General features: G+C 33.2%; 1 protein-coding gene across 4 annotated transcripts in view; it reads left to right on the top strand.

Moving 5' to 3' along the window:
- The window catches only part of LOC106720103, a 47,697-nt gene that overhangs the window by 2,605 nt on the left and 19,796 nt on the right, over positions 1 to 25,296 (top strand). For 2 of the 4 annotated variants that reach the window (XM_045678911.1, XM_045678912.1), the window contains exon 2: positions 4,368 to 4,463. In XM_045678911.1, coding sequence (XP_045534867.1) covers positions 4,368 to 4,463 — 96 coding nt within the window. Of the gene's footprint in view, positions 1 to 4,028; positions 4,083 to 4,367; positions 4,464 to 25,296 lie in introns of those variants that run through there. The other 2 variants (XM_045678913.1, XM_045678914.1) reach the window with 2 other exon arrangements.

The raw sequence follows: 25,296 nt of genomic DNA, 5'->3' as shown, positions 1-25,296 counted from the left end.
GAGACATCAGGTGTTTCGACAGTGGTATCTTGCGAAAAGGGCTCATCGAGGGTTTCTGAGAGAAAAACCCTGTATATCTCTGTTTTGTCAAAGATAATGTGAGGGGTAACGATATGTTTTATATAAGGATTTTGGTCTCAGAAACCAACGATAAACGTTAGTAAACATATCATTTGTTATCCAATAAGTCATCTTATTGATGTAAACCTTTAATTATAACTTGATAGTTTTGTAATTAAACTTTAGTTGTTATTAAGTTTCGCATTCTGTAACTTAATTTAAATTTATAGATAAGCAAATATAGGTCAATGGGTCATTGCGGGCATAATTTGTTTTCATTATTTATTAATAATTAAATTAAATTTAAGACATTAATTCAAATATAATTTTTAGATTGAGTTAAAACAAAACAAGTTTATAATTACTATCATAGCTCATTCTACTTCTCACCAGATTAGTTTATTTACATTAGTACACGTGCACTAACTTTATGTTAGTAATTTGTGTTTGGTTCATAATTAAAAATTTCACTATCATGCAGCCAGGGATACATAATATTACATAAATACGGACAATTAAATTCTTTTTCAGTTTATTACGAATTTAACAGAAAACCTTGTAACAAAATTTTCATTTTAAAAATAATGAATAAAATTTTAAACAAAACAGATTGAAAACAGCAAACTATTTTATTTTACAAAAGTGCGAAGGTTTTGTTGTAAATACATATTCTAATTTATATGTTACGTCTAATTTATATTTTAATTTTACAATTTAACAATTATGAAATAACAAATTAAATTTATTTCATGTAAAATTCATTTTCATTTAAAAGTAAAATACTTGTTTTTATATTTAGTGTAAAATCTATCTATATATATAAAAGAAAGTCGTGTTAGTTACACCATTTATAACTCAAGAACGGCTGAATCGATTTGACTGAAAATTGGTGAGCAGGTAGCTTAGAACCAGGAAAAGGACATAGGATTTTTTTTTTACCCCGTTTTCTATTTTTTATTCCGCGCGGACGGAGTCGCGGGTAAAAGCTAGTTTAAAATAAATGAATAATTAAACAAAATGAAGTAACAAAATAGAAAAGAACATAAGATCTTTTTTATGCAAAATAATATTAATAGTGCAATTAAGTATGCGTAAGTATGTTTTACAGAAGAAAATTGAATTCATTTTCTGAACGTAATTGTCCATTATCAAACCATTATTCGCAGCTGTAGTCTAATCTATTTCGAGATGGAAAGAAACCAATGAATGTCTGGCTAGTATCTCAAATGGTATAGAACACAGACATTCAGCTGTTTATCACATCATTCTAATTGTTTGGTATGTTCTTAATCTTTGTACAAAAGGAGAAGGAAAAATGAACAAATGTTTTGTCAAAAGCCGTGACATCGAGACGAAGTCGTGACTTCACCAGATGTTACCTCAGTAGATAACAAGTAATGATAAAATCGTAAGGTTCAACTGTCAAAACATCTGCACAAATACTCTTTTATCACTTTATTTACAAAGAAAATTTAAGGGATGACAATATGTTTTTGTATGGCAGATGAGAGCTATGTTGAACATGTCTAATAATCAAATAAGAGTACACTTTTGTATTGAAGTTTAACACTTTATATGTACAGTTAATAATGAAGCTTAAAATCACAAGGCTTTTATTACTTATAAGAGACTTATTACTTAGAATTAAGTAATTATTTACTTGCTAGATGTGTTTGTATTGTCGATTGAAGCAAACCGACTAATTTTAATTTGTTATTTCAATATATCAGCAGTCTATTAATACGTTGATTACTTTGGGAAGTTCACGAAACTTCTAAGACAAACATAGGGAGGGTTGGGAAATGCGAAGTTACACATCCCTCAACCTTACGTAGGTTGTGAGGGATATGTAACTTCTTACTTATGTAATGCTTATTTACCCCAGTGTAGAACAGTGAGGTAAAGCAGTACGATAATGCAATACTGCTGTTGTCAAAACAGCACTGTGGGATATTGAAACTTTAAAATTATTGAAGTAAAAATAAAAAATATACAGCTTTTCTTATTGTAAAATGAGATTTGTTAAACGATTTGAATAATACGTAACTTTCGAGAAATTATATTCACTGTACATTGTTAGTAAAAGTCATAGAATTCTGATTTGGTATTTTAAGTTAGTACACTTTATGTAGCACACAAAATATCTAGATTTACAGTATAAATAAATGCTGAAACACTAAAAGCAAAGTCCTGTAAATAGTATGTTAGGTCGACATTAAATGTGATATACCGCTATCTCATGCAAACATGAATCGTTACGGCTTGTACGTAGTTTCATGTTTTTATATTATGCTTGTGAGAAATGTGAATAAAATAAGGAAAAAAGATTTTTTTCTGGTGACGTATGCTATAATTATTACTATATATTTCGCGCCGAAGCAGCGGAAAACTGCTAGTAAAAACATAATTGTTTAATACTTAATAAAAAATGGTTTCATCAGCAATTTAGTTAGTTATTCAAATATGTATATTAGCATCGTGCAGAGAATGTTGTTGTGTATTTCTATACCACATTACATTGAGAAAATATTTGTTTTCATATGGCTTAAACGCTACAGAATAAATAAAAAATGCATTCAACAATAAGCTCCTCAATCACAGACTGAGTCAAGTTAACATATTTTTTATTTTCCTAAACTGGGACATGTTGCTGGAGGAAAATAAATTTTAATATGTACATTATTTAATCTCTATAAATAATGGGGTTTTGTGTGGAGAGTTTAAAACGGGCTCTCTCGGTTTCGTATTTCTGGGTCCGGGGCCGGTGGTGCTCCGGTGACCCAGTTCATCCCCTGTATCCCCTCCTCCAACCCGCATTCACCCCGCAACTCCCTCGTACATTGACACCATTGACGACGTGATTCGGTTGTCGAAAAGATGTATTTTTAAACCGCGTTTGAACTACCCAGACGATTGTATTAAAACATACTCTTGTCTTTATTTTGTACCACTTGATTGTAGTAACAAGAGAAGAATTGACATATTCACTATTATTCAATTCTTATAATAAATGAAAATTATTAAAAAAAAAAACAAATAATTGTGATCATATAAACATAAAATTAAGACGCCTAAGCAAGCACCTGGGTAAACCAACCTCCCTGTCATCTTGAAGAAGAAATAGTCGCCCTGTTGCCAATTGTTATAAGCCACTGGAATTTCAAATGTATTGCGTATTTCTTTTCGAATAAACGAATAATATATCTATCATTAATAGCTACAATCGCAAACTGTATATCAAAGTAATTCTATCGCGCTTAGCTTTTAAGGTTTCCTCGGTTTCGCCTTGACGACAGATTCTCCGGCGTCGTACTAGTCCCCTCGTCGAGGTAAATTCAATTTGCTTCGATACATTCCGTCCTTTTTTATCGATGTCGATTTATGGAAATCACTTTGTGCCTATTTCCACTATTTCGAGATTTTTGTGGAACGTTATTTCTTGTTCGATTTATAAGTGATCGAACAGGGTGGCAAACGAGCAAGCGGCTGCTTAAATTCGCCAAAATAGCGAAGTGATAACTGCCCGTAGACATAAACATTTTCAGATGCGTTGCCTCCCTTTAATTAACAGAGAGGATAACGATATTGTATACAACGCAGAGAACGGAGATATTTCCTCTTATGCCTCTCCTCCACAAAATCCACCTCCTGTTCCCATATCCAAGAAGAGGGTGGAGGGATGATATAATAGATGTTGTTGCTGGCTCTACCTTAGGAACCTTTGTATGAAAGACCTCTTAGGAATTCAGAGGAATGGTAGTTTTCACAATTGATAATCATTTGAAAATTATTTATATATAAACTGACAAAAAATTGCAGCATTTCGGATGTATGATCACATCTCTTTACATAAGTATGACAATATTCAAAGATGTATAGGCACTGTATAACAATATTAGTGTGCCAGTTGATATTGAGGTCTTTGTGCGCGGCGGCCAATTTGCTCCATTGTGATCGACATAATGGACTCAGTGGGCTGCCACATCTCCACGGATTAGGACGTCAATTGCAATTAATTGTACGTAAGATTCAAATTTACCTTTGTTAATATCATCACGTAATATTGTTAATATTATTTGATTATGAATAGGTTAAAAAAACACTTTGTAATAATAGAGTTGATTCAAATTTTATGTAACATATGTTAGTTAATAAATTGTGCAGGGATCGCAACTTGTTCGTAGAATTTTAATTATATTTTGTACTCTACAAATGCTAAGGAAACTTCAAGAAGATTTCCTTTTTTCGTATATATTAATATTAATTTAGTCATATTGTGAATTTTAATTAATTTCTTTTCTTTCCAGATTGCACTACGAAAATGCTGTCTCCCTATTGGTGTGTGTACTTGTCAGTACTCTTGATCGTCGCAGTTTCCGGAGCGCCGGTTGCGCAGAGCTCAGGTACGTGCTTCATTAAAACCTCCCATAGCTCTCAACCTTCTTTTTAAATAAGAAAAAACTGCGAACTTTTATATTATTCATGTTTAAAAAACAGGTTTTTCTCAATATTTCATCCTATATTTAATGGTCGACTTTCAATCAGGGTATTAATTACCCTCTTATGTATACGAGTACTAGTGACCCAGTATAACAGTCCGAATGACCCAGAAGGAATTTTTTTTCATGTTTATGTTACCGTTCATTATGGACCTGAGGGTCTAGTATGAACATTTGCGGCACAAGCCGCTAATTTTGGTTTTGTCTAATATTTTGGTTTTAACTTTACTCTTATCATCAATAACAAAACAAGACTGAGGTTTTTAAAAAAATCCACAGTAAACAATGTACATTTTCAGATGACATAAATCACATTTCTGTTTCATACAAAAGTTGTTTTAATAATGTAGCAAGAAAACACAGAGGAATTTCGTTCGTTACAAGTTGTTTGCTCTTGTTATTCAAGACTTTGAATGTAAATTTTCCAAGTTTTTAAATATTTATGACAAAACCAGGAGTAGAGTAGTGTTTCAAAATACTGCAATATTTGTTTTCATTATAAAGTGGATTTTAAATAAAACGAACTTCCTAGATGAAGCTTATTTGTTTGTTGACTCAACTTAATGCCGAATATTTCTCATATTGAATCCACACTAAGCGTCTTCCTTAGTGGACAATTGAATATATGAAACAAATGAAGATGAACTTTTGCGCATTTTATCCACTTTATAGATAGACGTAAAGCAAAATAATCCCGTTGATGTTAAAGTCATATTTCCGGTTACTGTCTAGTCTTGTACAGGCAAATGTTTTATTACTCAAGGGATTTCATTTCCACTCTACGACTAATTTATTTGCGCCTGCCATCTCCTTCCTAACTCACCATGACAGATTTAGTACGACATAGTACCATGTGTGCTCAACTTTTGCTTGAAATGGATAGAATAAATATTAGATACAAATTATTTAAAAGTTTCATATATTTCACTGATGTGTTTTATATTTTTTATGTATAAGGATATGTATGTATGTCCGTTAAATTGTGATATTTTGTAGTCTGTGTCCAATGAAATATCTACAGTGAAATTTAATGATTTTTAATCAAACATTTACTAGGTTCGGTATTTAGTCGAACCAAGATAAGCGAGAGTACAAGGGACCGCGATATTTTTCTCGCCTATACAAGTCTATCACTATAGATGTTTCTCGCTGTTTACTATAATAATTTAATTTAATTTTTATTTACCGTATATAGAAACTGTGAAATCGTTTCATCGCAAATACTCGACCCAGAGGTCGATAACGCGATTGTTTTTATTTTTATTTTTCGGTAAACTAAATCTTCTTTGACATTGCTATTTACATTGGTATTAATAAATCTTTCAACGCCAAAAAGAATAAACCCAGTCAAATAAAATTGCTTCTAATTTCATTCAGAAAAATATACTGAGAAAAAAAACTTTCTTACATTTTCAAGTTATTTCTTTTCAATCGTCTACTTCTTTTTTATTTAGTATAATTGTTTAGGCTACTTCGTGTTAATATTGAGGGGATGAAAAGTACGTTAAATGCTTTATTGCTAAGTGTTTTACGTAGGCGGTGGTAATCGAAGCGGCTGGCTTATTATTGTATTTCTCTGTTCAAAGGTCAAGTTTAATAGCGAAAGAAGCAAATTACCGATGTTACTCTTTTATAAAAAAAAACTCTCACGTTTTTTAAAACATGTGACCTTTAAAACGTATACTTCTAACCTGGGTTACCTTTTTAAAGTTAAATATAAATGGCTAAAATGGCTAACGCTATTAACTACCCGATGAAAATCTACATCCATATAGAATTAAGTAATTCTATAAGCTTTCTAATTCTATATGTTTCCAAATTATTTCTTTCCAACCGAGTTGTTATGTTAGGAGTCTTTCCCTCACAAGTCATTGTTTTCCTAATAATACCGTATTCTATTGTGTTTTTGTATCAAACGAATTTAATTGAACATAACTGGCATTAAACTGTTTCGTACTCGACAATGTTCAGTACGTTTTAATTTAATACAGAATTGTTTGTCAGTAATTTAGACTACAATAAATTAATATTCATTAACCTGCTACTGAACCGACAATAACTTATTTACCGTGACTTTCTGATACAAAAATCACTGTATAAAACATGACAGAGAAAGCGCAAATGCTTTGTAAAAAGAGGAGCTAAATATAACGATAGTAGATCTATCTTTTGCTATTCATTTCACTTCTGTTTCACACATGTTGAGTAATAACAATCTACAAACTTACCGTTAGTTTCCGAGACCAAAATCTCTGTGTAAAACATATCGTTATCCTTGTCATTATCTTTGCTCAAACTGAGATATCAATATGTTTTAAATGGAGATTTTCGTGTCATAAACCCACGGATAGTCAATCTCGAATTCAATTAAGAAAATTTAGATATGTCTAAGCAAATAGTGTGATTATTATCGTCGTATATTTATGTAAGTAATAGCATGAATGTGGAAAAAATAATCATGATATTCGTGAGTGTAAACAAAAATCAAATATATACTAGCTTTTACCCGCGACTTCGTCCGCGCGGAATAAAAAAAATGCACACAATATAAAAAAGTTCCTATGTCCGTCTCCTAGTTTTAAGCTACCTCCCCATCAATTTTCAGCTAAATCAGTTCGACCGATCTTGAGTTATAAATAGTGTAACTAACACGACTTTCTTTTAAATATATAACAACAATATTTATTTAAATAAATACATAAATACATAACAACATTTGAGTAACAGGATAATATAACGTAATAGAGAACAAAGTTTTAATATACTTTTGCTGTGTATAAAGTCAGCAGCTTTATATAACTTTAGACAAGAAGAATTTGTTTCCGCCCTAACGGAGTTTCGCTTGATTTATTACGATACAACCTATCTAGGACTTTAGATCTGCAAACGTTACGAGTATTTCATACAAATACTTTTATACTCGCTGGAATATACTTTGTATGGAAATGCGGGTATATTTATGGCGACAGATTTTTCTACAAATTATTGCTTCACCACACAGGCTCCTATTTTGTACATCCCTGTATAAAGCCCTAGAGATGGAATGATAATGAGTTTGTTCAGGTAATTTTTATTTTGTTTTATGGTATTTTTCTTTAAGTATGTAAATTTTTCCTTATAGATTCTATTAAGATTGAAATCATGTTTGATAATCCCAGTGGGAATTGAGAGCACACCGTTCACGGATGTAAATATAGCATCAGCTCTGCGGCTATCAAGCCGCAGGAGGTCGGGCTTTCAGCTCTTCTCGTCTGGCATCTAGCTCAAGGAGCCGCCTGTGTGCTCTCGTGTCCGCAATGTGCGAGGATTTTTTCAAACAAAATTGGCTACATAAGCCACTTGCGAGCACACCAACGTCAAAACCGGAGCTGAAGACAGTCCCCGTGGCCGATATCGGCCGGGACTACATTACATCAGGACTTTAACACAAATTTGAATAAAAAAACATTATTTAAAAAATTGTGTTTTTGTACTAAAAATAACACCACATACAAATATAGACAAATACTCAAAAATAAAAATTCAAGTGAAATTACTTTGCGAACAGAAAACGGTGTCGTTCAATTTAATTCTATGTTCTTATCTTGTGAACGGTTAAGAGGGAATTAAAATTTTCGCACTTAGGACTTTGTAGGAATTTACGAAAAGGATCGAATGACTTGTTAAGATTATGGACTTTATGCAAATTGAAACATTCATTAAAATAAGAAAATACGGAATTATTAAATTACTTTTTGTATAATATGAAACTGGGATATACTGATATTTTTTGTAGCAGAAAAATATTAATATTACTGAAATAAAATAATGAGTAGATAATTTAAACACTCAAAGAGTCCGTATTTTAAATAAAGATATTTAATTCCGCTGACTCCGTAACTAAAAATTATAAACTGCCGACGTCTCCCAAAACTTATATCTTTACCATTTCGGTACTAAAAATAAATTGCCCAAGAATTATTCTAGTAAGTGCCTCTTAGAGCAAAAGGCTTTATTTAACAAGAAAATGTTTATTTTCAAATGTCGACCCAAATAACTAGGGTAACATTAAAATCTTTTATAAGTAGGTAAGTGTGCCTTTGGAAAATTCTTAGTTTTCTTTTTTCGCATCAAGCCTATCACGGTCGCGTTTATGAAATAAATATTAAACTGACAACTAGTTTGTTTTTTTTTTTAGTTAAGGTAAAAGAAAGATTTGGAATACTCTAAACTATTTTTTTAATTAACATTTGGGATGTCAACTACTGAGCTATCGACGCTATCATGAAGCCAACATCAAGCGTGATATAACTTCGCAAACTATTTAACAAGGCAATTACAATTTCCAATCTAAGTTTTTGCACTTTTTGCAACCCTTTTTTTTTTTTTTTTTTTTTTTTTTTTTAAGTCTGGAAATGCATTTACGCACCCCCTACGCCGGGCTGTGCAATGGCGTAGGGGAGTGTGGGACTCGCCGGCCGCAGAAGGCGACCGGAATACCCACTAAAACCAGACTGCCCTCTCACGCGTTACGGCGGGGCCACGGGAAACGCGTTAGCTTACTTCCGTGACCCCGCCTGCGTTTGGCCTCTACGGGCCCTCAAATCTAAGGCGTGGGGAGAAGGGCAGCAGCGGCAAATTGCCGCCTCCTTCTCCCCACTCTTCTCTGCCGGAGCGGGGGCGCTAGGGGATCCCCTTCGCGTTCCCGCTCCTTCTCCTCCTTCTGCGACATGACTGTTTCGCAGAAGGAGGAGACCGCGTTCCAAGACCTCTCACTTCCCAACATGGCGCGTACAACGCCGGGAAGTGAGAGGTCGCCGCCTATCGCCGCCACCAGGGTGCGGCGCTCTTCTGTCCAGGCGCAGCACACTTCAAGTGTGTGCTGCGCCGTATCCTCATCGGCGCCGCACCCGTGGCAGCGCATCGTCTCTTCCCTTCCGATCCGACACAGGTACCGTCCGAAACAGCCATGTCCGGACAGCACCTGTGTCAGTCGGAAGGTAAGGGAGCCGTGGCTCCTCCCACACCACTCCGGGAGCTGTGGGCGTATGGCCTCTATGGTGCGCACGCCATATTGGGCGTGCGCTAGGCCACTCGCCCAGAGCTCCACGGTCGTCTTTCTCCTCGCCTCCCGGGCGCGGGAGAGCTCCTCTGGAGCCGGGGCTTCGCCCCGAGCTCTTTGTGTTGCCCGCGCCCAGTAGGCTTCGGCCAGCACGCCCGCCTCTATTTCCCACGGAGGGGTGCCGGCCAAAACGCAGGCCGCCGCGTGGCCTACCGTGCGGTAGGCCCGACACGCACGCGCCGCAATTATGCGTTGCGGCCTGCGGAGGAGGGCCCTGTTTGGTGCGTTGAGGGCATTTGCCCACATCGGTGCACCGTACAGGGCCATGCTTTTGACGACCGTGGTGTACAGCAGTCTCGTATGTCCACCCGGACCTCTAAGGTTAGGGAGGAGCCTCGACAGGGCTGAGGCCGCTCCCACGAGCCGGGGGGCCAGCGCTCGGAAATGATCGCCGAAGCGCCAGCCCCCGTCGAGGACAAGACCCAGATATTTCATCCGGGCCCTGACCCCGACTTCCTCTTCGTTGACCCGGAGGGTGGCCCCCGCAGGAATCCTCCACCTAGGCCCTTTAAAATAAAGGGCCTCGGTCTTGCTGAGGGCCACTCGGAGGCCTAGCGCCTCGATCCTCCGGGTCAACAACATGGCTCCGGCCTCAGCCCTCCTTTTAAGCCGGCTCCAGGTAGTGTCCCGGACGGCTACCAGCGTGTCATCTGCATAGCAGATGACCGCCATCCGGGACAGCACCTCTCCGCGGATGGCCCAATCGAATCCGATGTTCCACAGGAGGGGCCCTAACACGGACCCCTGTGGAACACCGGAGGCCATCCGCCTTTCCTCACGGCCAGTTCTCCCCATGTAGGACACTACCCGCCCTTGCAGGTAGTGTCCTACGACTCTCCGCAGGTAGAGGGGCACTCCGTGATACCGTAGCGCCTCCTCTATTACCGCGAAGGGGAGGGAGCCGAAGGCGTTGGCGATGTCTAATGACACCGCTATGGCTCCCTGCCCCTTTTGGGCCGCTTCGTCAGTGAACCTCTTCAGGGCGGCCAGGGCGTCCATGGTGGATCGTCCTGACCGGAACCCGAATTGGTTCACCGAGAGCTGCGGCCCGTCCCTCGCTAACTTTTTGCAACCCTGCATAATTGCCATGATTTTATTTTTTTATTTTAAAATATGCAATCTATTTAAAAATACAAGTTTAAATTACTCGACATGTAACTCAAGTATACTATTTAATGTCGAAGTTTATAAAAGTAGACCATAATTCATATAAAGAAAATAAAATTACTATATTCATGCATTTTTATGATGTGCGGTCTGACATTCATGTGTTTCTTGAATCTTAATTTCATAATTCATTAGAGCCGGAGTTCTACGTCAAAACAGACAATCAATTTTATAACAAAAAGGGCAACACTCTGTGAACTTCTAAAATGTAGAATTCCTCAATTTTAGCGATACTATTCTTATGTTTGTTGCGATGTATTATAAAAATAATTGCGAAACATCTACATCCATTTCCATACTGCGCAGTACTGAAACAACTTTTCCCTGTATTGTTTTCCTTCCCACGAACACGAATGCTCTTGACATTGAAAATGTTTCGTCGAAACCGTCGCGTGTAGAACTACTACAATAATTACCTACGAGAATTGAGCTTTATTATTATGGATTTCCACTATCAAAATACTTGAATGAATTTTTACATCTCTCTCATTATTTAAAATAAAATAATATACTAGTATTTTAGCTGAGTATTTTCACAGTAATGTTTAATATTATATAATGATATTTACTATTGTGTTACATTTCATAGCATTGTACCAAAGTGTCTGGACAAACACGCAACAGGTTTATAGACATTTTAAATGTCAATGTATAGGTATATACTGTACTCATAATTTTAAACATAATATTAATTAATAATAATACAAAAGTTTATTAATTGATTATTCTCCAGATCATTATTTATTATATACGTGTAAAAATAAATTTGAATAGAGGTAGGTAGTAGAAGTTGATTCAATAAAAAAATCTATAGATTGTTTCTCATATCGAAGCATTTGTAAATAACATTGCTAGAGATCGTTATCGCAAACAATAGACTTCAATTTATTCAGTTTCCATATCTCATATTTGCGAAGGATGTTTTCTATTTTTCTCTCGGATCGTGCCTTTCGAGTGAAGATCAATTGAACAATGGAAACATGTGGTATTTTTCAATTATCTGAGTGCTTTGAAATGAATTTTAAAGGAGGAATGACTTTAGCTTTATTTTGCTTAGTGACTGCTATGAATTTACACTTAAGGTCATCTTCTGCGACATTTCATTTAAAAACAAAGTCCCTTTGTTTTCTCTATCTGAAAATATTCTATAACAGTATTGATTTATCAAGTTTGTGTGTGTAAATTGTAAATAACTATTTGGATTAAATTGTTTAAACTTTCGTGAGACATCATAATTAATTAATTAAGAAACGGCTTAACTCACGTTTGATCGTCCAGTGACGGCACCGACTAGTTTCGGACCCATCGGGGGTCCATCTTCAGGGTGAGTGTTTAATCCGAAGTGGACCCCCGATGGGTCCGAAACTAGTCGGTACCGTCACCGGACGATCAAACGTGAGTTAAGCCGTTTCTTAATTAACTATTTGGATATTCGTTTGGGATTGTTTTTTGTTTGAAATATTTACTTAAAAAATTATATGAAAGAAATTCTCTTTACATATGCTTTAAAATACTTGTTTTTATGGTGATTTTTAGTACATAGATAAAATTATCAACATGTAAAACAAAGAGCTGTTTCAAGTATATAATTCTAGCCTTCGTCCTTGTTGATGGGATTTTTCCTCAAACATCTCATGAATAATAATGAAGTGCTGTAAAATAAAAGCGCGATTAAAGGCAAATAAAGTTGACATTTCAGCGTAACATAGAATATTTTAAATATAAAAAAACACTAAAAAAAATCTCTTTTCATGTTCCTATTCACTATTTTATTTTTACTATTATTTTTTTTTTCAGATTTACAAAATTCGAAAGACAGAATTTCAGATGTTAGAAAATGCGTGCAAATTATTTTCTTTTTAACATTCAATGCATTTCAATTTAAACGTTGCTTCAGATGAGTATAATGAAAATTATTTCATTAAGGAACTCTTAAAAAGCCATGGTTTTACGAATTATGAAGAGTTTGTCGATTCTTTGATCGCTGACAAGCTGGTTAGGAATCATTTGAAATTTAATTAACAGACTCTTTAACCCTCTCAAAACTTCACGGTCGCTGGCTACCGACGATCGCTTCGCTGGAGTTCATTCTAATTTGAGTGTTCGATTTTTTATTTTAAATACTCGATTACATGATCATTTTTTTTCTCATATAATACGTGTTTTAAATGTTAAAAGAATTATTAAAACAAATATTTTTATAAATTTTAAGTTTACTTATTTAATAAACAAATTGAATTATCTTACTTCTTACTAAAACTATAAATGCGAATGTTTGAATGGATGGATGTATGTTTTTAGCTATCTAAAAAATGAAATTTGATATATGTAGATGTAGAACACAGTCTAGAAGAACACATGGGACACCTAGGATCTCGCAAATGTATATAGTTCTCGTGGAATGCCTTAGATTAACATACTTATTTGGTAATTATTATAGAAATTTGACACGGGTATAGAACATAGTCTCAGAAACACACAATACTATTCATCCTGATTCCTTTTTTATTATCAAGCGGGCAAAGTCGCGTGCAAAAGCTATTTGTATATAAATTAATTGAACGAAGCCAAATTCAATCAACCTGCCAATTACAATTTTGGCCATACTTATTGGGAGTGAAAGCCAATCAGTTTGTCTATTATATTATTTTTATTAAGTGCGCTTACGTTAACTAAAAGTCAGGACCAGATTGGCTGGTTGTTGACCTCGTAATAACTTTATGAATAATGATTTTACTCAGTCGTTTAGTATTTAAATTCTAACAGCCTAACCAAAGAGCTTCAATTGAAACGTAAAATGTGCTTAGTACTTTATATTTTTTTTTTATTTTGTTGAATTGATTATTTAGATTCATAACTGTACGCAAGTATATCTACCGTTTTTAGTAAACCTGATCTTATTAAAGAATAAATAATATTCTTTTAAAGTACTCCCAGTATTAATTTTAATCACGTTGTAATTGTGATATTTGTACTGCAAACATAGACTATATTACTATACTAAATGTCTTCCAATGTCTAGGTTTACCCTCAGATAATCTCTGTGACATTGAAAATTTAATTGTTTTATTACTTTCTTCGAAAAACAAATTTAAAAGAGTTCATTGACTTTTTAAAATTATTTATCAGAATGAATATGAGTTTTTTTTTCACCAGTCACTGACATTTATAAGATGCTTCATAGACTTCAACCAAAAGAAAGCTTAATATTTAACATAAAGATGTTTTACTTCATATTTTGTTTTATTTCTATTTATTGGAGTAAGAGTGAGATAGAGTGAATACAAGTTCTTAGTAACAAACATTTTTTATAAAAGTTTCGTATTGTAAATTGCACGAATAGGCCGTTGAAATACCATAAACCCACAGGAAAGGAAGTAATTCTGCGTTTAGTATGATGGGTGCGCGTACCGGAGGCCTTAATATAGACCTATTCCCCTTTCTTCAGTTTTCTTAAAAGAATGGGATGGAAAGATTTGGCAGAGGAGGGCACGCATAAGAAGGGGAAATATCTTCTTTCTGTGTGTCCCGTCCTCAGTCGATTAAAGGGAAGCAACGCATTTGCAGACATAAACGGCAATGGGCAACGGTCACTTTGCTATTTCGTTGAATTCAAATGACCACTAGCTCGTTTACCACCTTTTGCTGTAAAGAAAAACAAACTAAAATATAAAAGAAAATCTCTTAACACGTCTACGGCGTAGCATTAGCGTAGGCGTATCGGTGGGGTAACATCTCATCACGGGAGGTCCCATGTAAATTTGTTATGTACTATTAGCTTAATTAATTGATTAACTATGGATAAATTAATTACTTTAGCCTCTTACATAATTATAAAACTTATCAGATCAGTTCTTCTTGATTATAGTTAAGGTAATTTTTCCAAAATTAAAATTTGTTCTGATCGGAACAATGGGAACTGTTAGGTGAAATAATTAAAGTAAAGAACAATAGGATTAATTGTGTATTTATTCCACTTTTTTGCAGCATTATAAATAAAATATCCCGACAGTATTAATATTTAACACTAATAACGTCTGTGAAAATAAATAAATATTAAAACCAATACAGCTTGAACCGAGTGAAGTCATCGAGTCGTTAACGCTTTGATCTCACGCAGACGAAGCCGGGGAATTGTTGCGACGTGAACCGTGACCTTTGCCCACAATGTTGCACTCGTCTGTGAGGCTTCACACTTTACGTAAACAAATTAGAAATATACACATGAATTGGCAATATCAGACGTCGGCAATATTGTAGCACTTCTATCCACGTGATATCGTGAGACATTTCGATCACAGTGATTTGTTTTGCTTGGGCTTTTATTTATGTAATATGTATTGGGAAATTTACGACATATTACAGAAAAAATAATATTAAGTTTTGTATTGCGAAAGTTTCTTTGAAAATAACTTTTAATGACAAACAAATAAAGGAACATTTCTTTGGGATTGTATTATTTTAATGAATTTATTAAATGAAATAATTTTACTTCGTTTGAATAATTTTCAACCTATTTTGGTACATATTTCATCAGCCCAACATACTTTCCAACTTCTTTATATCATATCGAGGGGCTTATATATATATTCAGAATCAGGGAATTTTTCTGATATATATTATATATATATATATATAGGTCAATATCGCAAAAAATGTCGCTTAAAACAACCCCACCCCTCGATATAGTATATTACATTAAAATTAGCAAAAATATTATTAGCATATAAAGTTGTTACTCTTAATAGTCTGTTACGTATAATGAAGGTCCGTTACCTAATATTCGTTTAATCAGAAAAGGCGAGAGTTTTACGGACGGAAAATTACGTCATGTAAATTTGTGTCCAATTTATATGGCCATCAGTATACACATCGGCGGTAATAGGTAAATATTTTGATGTACGAATGCCGCCTGGCTGACGTCATGACTTCGAACGTCTGTTTAGGTATATGTATTCGGAGTATGGAAATATGGAGAAATAGATAAAGATTCTAGGGCTTCTATTTTCACTTTATTCGCACTGAATTGCCGTAATATGTTATGATTTCTCAGTATCTACGACGAGTTTTAACTTAATGTTGTTCTATAGAAAACAGTTTGTTTAGTTACCAATAATAAAAAACGAAAGCATTCATATCCATTATCTACTAGGAACCAATAGAAGTGGGTATTTTGCAAATCTCTCAATATTATCACTCTAAAGGATTAAAGTTTTGTAAAGAGCGGGTTCAGTTTTACGGAAAATACGCTATTTTGGTTAAACAATTGTAAATACTTCTAATTATAATCGAAGTAACTTAGTTTTTTTTAAATAATGAATAATCTAGTAACAATTTGGCACCACCAGTATTGAACATGAATTGCTAAGTGGACGTAGACGACCCTCGAGCACTACAGAATTAATGCAGCGCCTAAATAAATGTCCCCCGGGATATTTCTACTCCCGAAGTAATTTCTTTTTGTAATAACCAACATAATGAACTTACGTCGTACATAATATCAGGAATAATAATACATAATATATTTAATTATTCTTATTTAGATTCAATTTTATCCGTAAATAATAAATAAGTTAATTCTCTAGATTTGTAGGTTAAGCATTCCCTGTGTTTTAATTTTTATGTTAAATAGTGTCAGCGGTAATATCAAGAAACTTCGTTTTTAAAGCAATGCATTTAAATCTAATGAATAATTCGAGATATTATCGAGGACAATGGTAGTGGTAGTTTTATACTTTAAAAGACGGAGTGAAGAAAATTAAATTTTAAATTTGAATAAATAATGAAAGATTCGTGGTTACATGCTTGGTTGGATGTTCCATTAGTAAATATAATGTTGAAATAACACGTTTAATTAAACGTTATTTTCATTCTTTTCTGCGTTTTCAGACCTAGAATAGAAAACTAGAAATTATAATCAGTTACGGATAAAATGAATTGTTTAAAATTTATTTAATCTTTATATTTGGTAGGATATGTGATCTTTTACCTCGCCCTTTAGACAAACTACAAACAAACTTCTAAAACTAATGCAAGTCATATAATTTCTATCAATGAGAACTTTTGTATTTAAATTTATCCAAATAAAATATTACTGTTTTTTTTCCATAAAACAGAAAAAAGCTTTTGTTCCATGATTAAAAGCTTACTAATCTCATACGTCTAATCGTGCGTTTATGAGACCAAAATGCCCGTTTAAAACAAAGATGACCTGTCATGTCGATACGTTTTATACAAAGATTTTGGTCTCGGAAACTAACGGTAAGTTATTTTGTAGATGTTTTTACTCAACATGTGCGAAACAGAAGTGAAATGAATAGCAAATGATAAATCTACTATCGTTACGTTTAGCTCCTCTTTTTTCAAAGCTTTTGCGCTTTCTCTTTCAAAGATTATAGAGCTTTCGCTTTGTAACGTTTTCATTAAGAGGTATTATACGCTGAACCAAAAAGCGATTCATCCTTTATGCTTCGTACGTTTAATATCAATTCAAATTACGTCTCGGTTTTATGTCGAAAGCCGTTTTTAATTATCAATAATTTTTTACATCCCTAAATTATATCACATAGTTATTGATAATATACATGTAAGTTTAACTTACGACATGTATGTCAAACTTATCTTTATGAAATTATTTATGAATAAAAAATAATAATACGAGTAATCGCAGAGGGAAATTGCCTAGCTATTAAAGAGAAAGCTTTGTCTTTACAAAAATGTTACAATACTGACAGTGGTATAGTAATACAAGAGCAGGACCATAGAGTCCAATGAAATGCCAAGGTGACATGTAACTTGATACTGCAGGACTAACCGCTGTGTTCTGAGGTCAAATCTCTGAATAAAATATATCGTCATCTGTGACATTATCATTGACAGAGATAACAATATCGTCGTTGAAGTTCTAACACCACGTATGTCAAAAATAGCAACTTTTCAGGAGAGAGCAAAATGCTTTGGTACAACTTTGATTTTGGCAGAGTGCTTCTTGGTTTAGGTCTTTTGGGTAATAATACATAGTCGTCATCATAGCTTAGTTTGTATTTTATAAGCCCTTCAGGTGTAACTAATGTGACTTACGTGCTGTTTCCAAATATAACGCCGATTTGGTGGATTCCGTGTAGATGCATTTTCTTAATTTCTCGAGTTTCTATGGGCCGATATGTGTTTCTGATTGGCTAAATAGATGTGTCTTTCGATTCTCTAGCAAATGGCATCAAAATGTCAAAATGGCCAAAAAGTGACTTACGTGGTGTTAGAACTTCAACGACGATATGTTTTAAACGGGGATTTTGGTCTCAGAAACCTACGATAAGCCAGTTGACGATAAAGCAATTAGCGGCCTTTGACCTTATACTTTGAGGTATTATGTTACGATAATGAGAGGGTTCTTCTTTTTTGTAACTCTATGCTTTAATGTAATTATACTTTATGTAACTTGCTGTTAGTAGATAAATGTATTGGAACATTTACTTAAGATAAAAGTTCTTTACTTGATGTTAAAAATTACAACATCTGTATTTGTCTTTAGAGTAAAGAAAATAAACATGTAACAAATAATACAAGCTAAACTTATTGGACTAGTTAACTTTAAGTTTGCTTAATCCCTAATTTTGCTTCACTTAACTGGACTTTGAGGATTTTTTATGTTCTGACCTTTCGTTAATATCAAATTAACTTGGTAAAATGTTGCGAAATGTACAAAAAGTATCGGAAACCAAGGAAAGCTTGTTGAACTTTTATGGATTGTAATTAAATCGTTTAAGTTAAAAATGCTTCAATTTAAAAAGAAATAACTTTTACGAAATTTCTTTTTAGGAGTTAAGCTATTGCGTCATAATTTTTTTACTTTATGTTTGTTATGTTTTCACGTTTACGATATGGTTGGATTGTGTGAAAGATGATATGCGTAAGAACATCAGTGGGGAGTGTGGTCAAGCGCTAGCTTACTCAATATAAAAAAAAGAAAAGACAGATAGAAAAGACTGACTTCATATATGACGGCTGATAGACATGTATGGAGAAGTAGTAAATACTGTGCCGACCCTCCATAGGGACAAGGGCAGGTTAATGATGACGATAGCTTTACGCTAAAGGTATGTACTTCCCCAATGAAGTTGGCGTACTTTTGAGACAGCTGGCTTTTGTACGTCGTTAAATGGGGAAGAGGCAGACCGCACACTGAGAAAGGTATTGCGAAAGGCCTTTGTATTTAGCAGTGGGCAAACAAAGGCTGATGATGATGTTGGTTCTTGTACTATAAACGAAAATTTCGATGAAAAGATCGGTCGGTTGGTAGCCTCTGCGACTGCACTGCCGTAAATCTGGATGCTGGATTGTTATAATAAATTGATTTATTTTAAAGCACATCTGAAAGAAACCACTTTAAAACTTCGTAACACGAACAAATAAATTCATGGCATTATTAATTACTGAGTTTTAATTTTAAAAGCAGAATTATAATAGTGAAGCGTTTTGAATTACATTTCTAAGTGGAACGAAGCTGAACCGCTGATGTAGGGAACGTAGAAAAGCTTTCTGTTTTTATTACTTCGGCTGTATTTATTTTTGACCTCGCGGAGTTTTGCTACTATTTTTTTACCTTTTTTAATACTACATTGCTTCAATTCATCCTGTAATATGAATCTATACTGAATGAGTTTAGAAAAATTATTACTTATTGTTAGCTTACGTAATTACAGAAATAGTTGTTCCAAACTTCATGTCTCTAGACCTTGTATTTTAGCACTGAAAAATATTTTCAGATACAAACTTTAAACCTCTACTTTAGACTTGTGCAGGAAAAAATAACATAAACCCAGAAATGCGTAAACATTTAAAAATAATCAGGTACCTATAAACTACGTATATTATATTTTTATGAAGCAACTGATAACTGTAAGTTCATTCTTGTATTAAAATAAAAATCCACAAAGGAAATAAATCTGAGAGTGTTCTTTCACTTTGCAATTAGCATAATAAAATTTACACATGTTCGATTAAGGTAGCCGGCGAAGCTCGCAGCGGAGGAATTAAGTTAGCGCATCTCCATAATAATCCACCGCCACGGCTTTTTGTTTTATTAGCATTCATTTTACTTATCATTCTTTACTACTGCAGAGATAAATAAATTTACTTTTTCACGTTCAATAGCAAATAGAAGATATTGAGGTTTATACAGATTATAGTCTATATAAAAGTTTTTAGAGCTGGATTTAACTCAAAAAATACATCAATAGAAAGGTCATATAAGGACTAACCAAGATTATAAGTTACTTTAGTAACTCTTAGCAGATTGCGAGTAACATTTATTTGACGTAGCATTTTTGAAAGCAACATTAAAGTATAATTTTATATTTCAGATGTATTTTCTTTAACCAAAAGTGTTAGACGCTCGGGTTATGACCTTTCACGTTTCTACACATCAACTGGCATTTAACTCGTAAATTGAATTTTTAGTGCTTTGCCCGTTCTCTCTTTACTGCAAGCTCTGGCCAATACTTAACACCTAATATCGCCACTTTATTAACTTTCTTAACATCGCAATTCTCTTTCGTGAAATATTCTTAACAAAATCAAAGACTTAATAATAATTTTATATCAACGATATAGAAAATGTAAATTTAATACGATTTGAAAATGGTATTTTATTCCAACTACCTTAAGCTTTTAGTGAAATAACTACTAGTGTAGCAATTTTTCTATCAAAACATAAAATTCTCGTCTTTGTTTTTTTAAAAAGAATGATAAGGATAATATTTTTTTCATACAGCTATCTATACAGGTGGAAAGCCATATATTATTGCGAATTGACAACGAAAATAATCGGTACATCTAAAAATTTCGTATAGCAGTACAATTTTACTCTGGATTTCGACTGTTGAAGTATGAAACATAACTCTTTTATTCTTTTTGAAGAAACAGACTACAATGTGTTAATACAGTATTCCACGGTATCCATGGCAGTTGAATTTCACGGACACAATGTCGGCACTATTGTAGTGGAAACTAACAAGTCATCATGTCGGGCGACGTGGTTGAGTGCTACTAGTTGTGACCCTGCGAATTATTCTCGGCACGTTTCCATTCTAACTAATAAAAAACTTGTCTGTACTGCAACGCTAGGCATGAATAAATAAATGTCTCGTTTAACTACTACACAAGGTGTTCTATTTTTAATTCAATTTAATTTTATATCATAATTATGATGAAGCACATTTGAAGCAATTATGAAAACAGGAGATAGTGATACATCTCACTACAGACTTAAATATCTTGGGCCTATCGAAATGTATTAAGATGCGAAAAGTTTATACATATTTCTAACCTTTAGTTTTAGTTGAAGAAAGTATATATTTCTCTTGACGGACACCAATATTTATAATACAAAAAAAAAAAATCATTCGAATCTCATCTTCCAAGTTAGAATCTTGAACATCTAGAGCTTTAGTCTATACCCCGACATAATAAGCATAATAAAATGTAAAGAACACCTTTGTTACCCTTGAAAAGTGAACTTAAGATGAAAGTCTACGTTGAGAAGCAATGAAACAATTCAATTCGTAAATTCAGACATAAACTGTTCAACTTAAAACGTATCAAATTCACTTGTGAAGTGTAATTTTAGGTTCAGAATTAACATATGAGAAATCCTAATTGAGTTTTGATCGAGTCAATGCAAAATAGTCTGTTGATAGTTAAAGACTTAAAGATAGATTTTTCTGTATAGTTTTTATTTTTATGTTTAGCGTTAGTAGGCTTTAATGAGTTCTAGCAAAGTGTAGGCTGAAATAGACTATTCTCAATTTACTACTTGACATTTAAAGGAAAGGACTAAAATAACTAGTGGGCGTTGGTACATATTTAAGTTTGAGCGTTTAAAGTTAAATTAATTAAAGGAGAACATGTCTCGAACTTTCCCTCGGCTCATATAGCGAAGTGTTATTTGTTTTCTTTGGTGGAAACTTCCTAAGAATTCTAACTTAAAATAATAAACTTCTTACTTTATTCCTCACGCACATCAAATTCACCTATTTTCATATCTCATTTGGTTTTATAGTTTTATTAAAGATTTTTCATATAGGTAGATATATGAGAGAATAATATTATTGAGATATATGTTTGTCCGTATGTATGGCTGATGAAAAATAATGACTAACTGTTTAAAATTACGAATCACAAAAATGATAAACCCAAGTCCTGATAAAAATCAGCTACTGTTAGAATTACTTATTAAAACCGCAAATTTATCAATTTTCAACAAATCTTGTAGTTTTTATTTGTTTATCTTTTGCAGAACTTTTTGCAAATTTATTTTAGAAATCAAAGTAATTCAATTACGAATGACAGTGTTCAATTAAGAAGTAATTTGCGGAGGCTTTTAAAATTAATTGAAATGTATTTTTAAATTTATTGTCTAGTTTGTATATAGATAAATTATTTATTTGTTACTTTTGTAAATGAATAAAATATTAGTAAAAAAGATGAATAGTTTTATTTAAATATTTATCTGCGATCAAAAAATGTCAAATATGTTTTAAATTGACGTCATCCAATTGACGAATTGTTTTATTTATATGTATTTATGTAATGTTTTAGTTTCTTAGGTCATGAATGTTGTAGTTAAGTGACTGTTAAGTTAATTACTAATCAAATAGCTCTGAAGTGAGTTGTCATTGAATTAAACTCCAAAGTCACTCCAAATTGCTGACTTCGTGATTCCAACATTCTCTAAGGGATAGGGCTTACACAATTAACGAAACTATAATTGCCTTGAATTAGATTGTCACTTGGCAAGATTTATACGATGTATACATTTCTCTTATATTTTATAGTAGAACAATACATATGACACTCCGGGAAAGAATATGAACCAAATGATACTTAGCACTTAGAAAAATCATTGAAGCCTCTATGACTATAGGCGGACATAATAAAACGAACACACATTTACAAGCGTACACTCGAAAATATTACCCTAGTTTCAGTCAGGCAAAACTATCTGTAGTCACACGTCATATTTGTAGATTACAAAGACAATCTGTATTTAGTAGAAGCGGTATAATAAGTTTTGAATGCAATATTTCGTCGATTTAATACTATTCCAGTAGTTGAATATTTGGGAGTGAATTTCTACAATGCATTTAATAACATATTTAAATTAAACTAAGAACTAAAGTGCATTATCGCTTGAGTTGTTTTCGTATTATTTGCATTTTTTTCCTTTTATGTATAACAGAGTATACATCGTTACAATAAACCGATTACAGGATTGTCCAGAAACTGGTACAACGCTATGATATGCAAAAGTAGGAAAGTTCAGATTTATTTACAGTAACTTAGCTCGCTTTTACCGAGGTATACAGGGTGCATCTTCCGGTTGTAATTTTATTAAACTCAGGATTTTAAGTTATCTAAAGCAGAATAAAGCTGATTCAAATAACGTAGGATGTTATCGATGACTTATTTTCAATTCATATTTAAAAACTATAAAAACATTATAAAAATACTTATTCGATCAAATTTATATCTTAATTAAGTACACGCTACCTTTTACCTTCCGTCACTTAGATCAAACAAGTCGAAGTGAAGGTGTACTGTTTCTTTCATATTACCCACTTGTGTCCTTATGTGAAAGAATCGAGGGCTTTTGAGACGCGCGTAAGGTTCCGTCTCCGATGTTGGCAAGTTTCAAACGACAGTGACGGATATTGGCGATAACAGAAATTCAGTGATTATTAAGAAGTAAAATTTTATTCATAAAGTGATGTTTTTATTAATAAAATACCATGACTTCACTTCATTTGGTTATGATAATAAAGTCTAGACTCACTAGTTATCACTTAATATCAGGCGATATAATTTTTTTTCACCTTCTCTCATTAGAACTTACATACACTTTACATGCGCCAATTAGATAGGTCAAATTTGACATCTGTCAATTTTAGCTTCATAGTGAGCTGCTGAAACATTAATCAAAGTGAATAGATTGAATCAGGACTTAAAATTGTATGTGTACCGAATTCAGTGGTTAGGAAATGTTAGTGTTTTTCGTTCTTTTTTTAACATCCTTAGTATTTAAAAAGAAAAAGAGTTCACTGATGCAACATTGTAACAACGTTCGATTTAAATTTTTACAATAAATATGTAATAAGATATTTTTATGGCCGACGTTACAAGGTTACGTCATTGGATTTTGATGAAACAAATGTGGTTAAATGTGACCTATTAAAATGTCCCACCTAGTAATAATAAGTTAAATAAAATAACGTTATGTATCTCAAACAGTATCTAAGTATAAAAGCATGTACAATGTTATTAAAATAACAAAGTCTTCTCTATAATATACATACTTATTCCTCGAAGGGCATAGCTGAGGAACAAAAAGATTTCTTTTTCCATTGTTTAATATGTTAACATGCGTCGAAAGTGGCTGTCTTTCTTCATAACAGAATATTAACACGCTATTGTTAAAGCCATAAGTATCAGTATATTTATGGATAATTCAAGAAGAAAAGTCAATGTTATTTCATCGGTAAGAAAAACATTATCTTAAGTAAACGAATAAATATTTGGCTTTTGAAATATCCTTTATTCCAAATTACAAATATTTCTTTGTGTTGGAATCAAACCAAGAATTGGTTAAGAGGTACTATCTTATTTTTATGTCTAGCAGAATATTATTACGGTTAATATTATTAATTTAGGAGGAGTTAAAGAAAAACGGAGATCATGAAATGAAAAAGTTCGTTTTACAGGATGCGGTATATATAATTATATTTATTCCCAAAAAGGGTCTCTTTTATCGATTTAATTAGTGAAATGAAGATCTCTCAGGAGTGGTTCTGTTAGACTAGCATTTCTAAGAACAATCGAGGAAGACCCTTGTTTCTTTTATTTTACTTAACAAGGAGGAAAATTGAACAGAACTTAAAAAAGGTAGATCGAGCTTTTACCGAATGTGTATAATTTATTTAAAATAGAAAATATTGGGAATATTAATTTCAAGTAAACTTTCTTCCTTAAGTCCCTTACAAAAGAATCCTCAAATAATTCAAAAGAATTTCCTTCAACAACAGTATTGCTTTACTCGTAGTTTATAATCTCTCTGTAATTATACAAAAGCTTGGAGACGAGTCTCATTTTGTTTTCAATTATGGAGTAACTTAACAGTACTTATTTTAATTAAAACCAAAATAGAAACTTTGATTCGTATATTTATTTTTAATGAATTTATTTTAATACATATACCTATAAATAATATTTGATAAAATTTAATTTATTTAGCAAATAATTATATTCCTCCTTTTAACGACACAAAAACAAGATAATCTTACCAATATTATAAATGAGAATGTTTGGATAGATGGATGTTGGTTCAAAGGTATCTCCGGTACGGCTCAACGGATCTAGATGAAATTTGGCACAGATGTAGAACATAGTCTAGAATAACACAAAGAGAGACAAAGT

This window comes from Papilio machaon, chromosome 8 (assembly GCF_912999745.1).
Source record: "Papilio machaon chromosome 8, ilPapMach1.1, whole genome shotgun sequence".
Lineage (NCBI taxonomy): Eukaryota > Metazoa > Arthropoda > Insecta > Lepidoptera > Papilionidae > Papilio > Papilio machaon.
The sequence above is the reverse complement of the archived record's forward strand: the minus strand, read 5'-3'. Positions and strand labels throughout refer to the sequence as shown.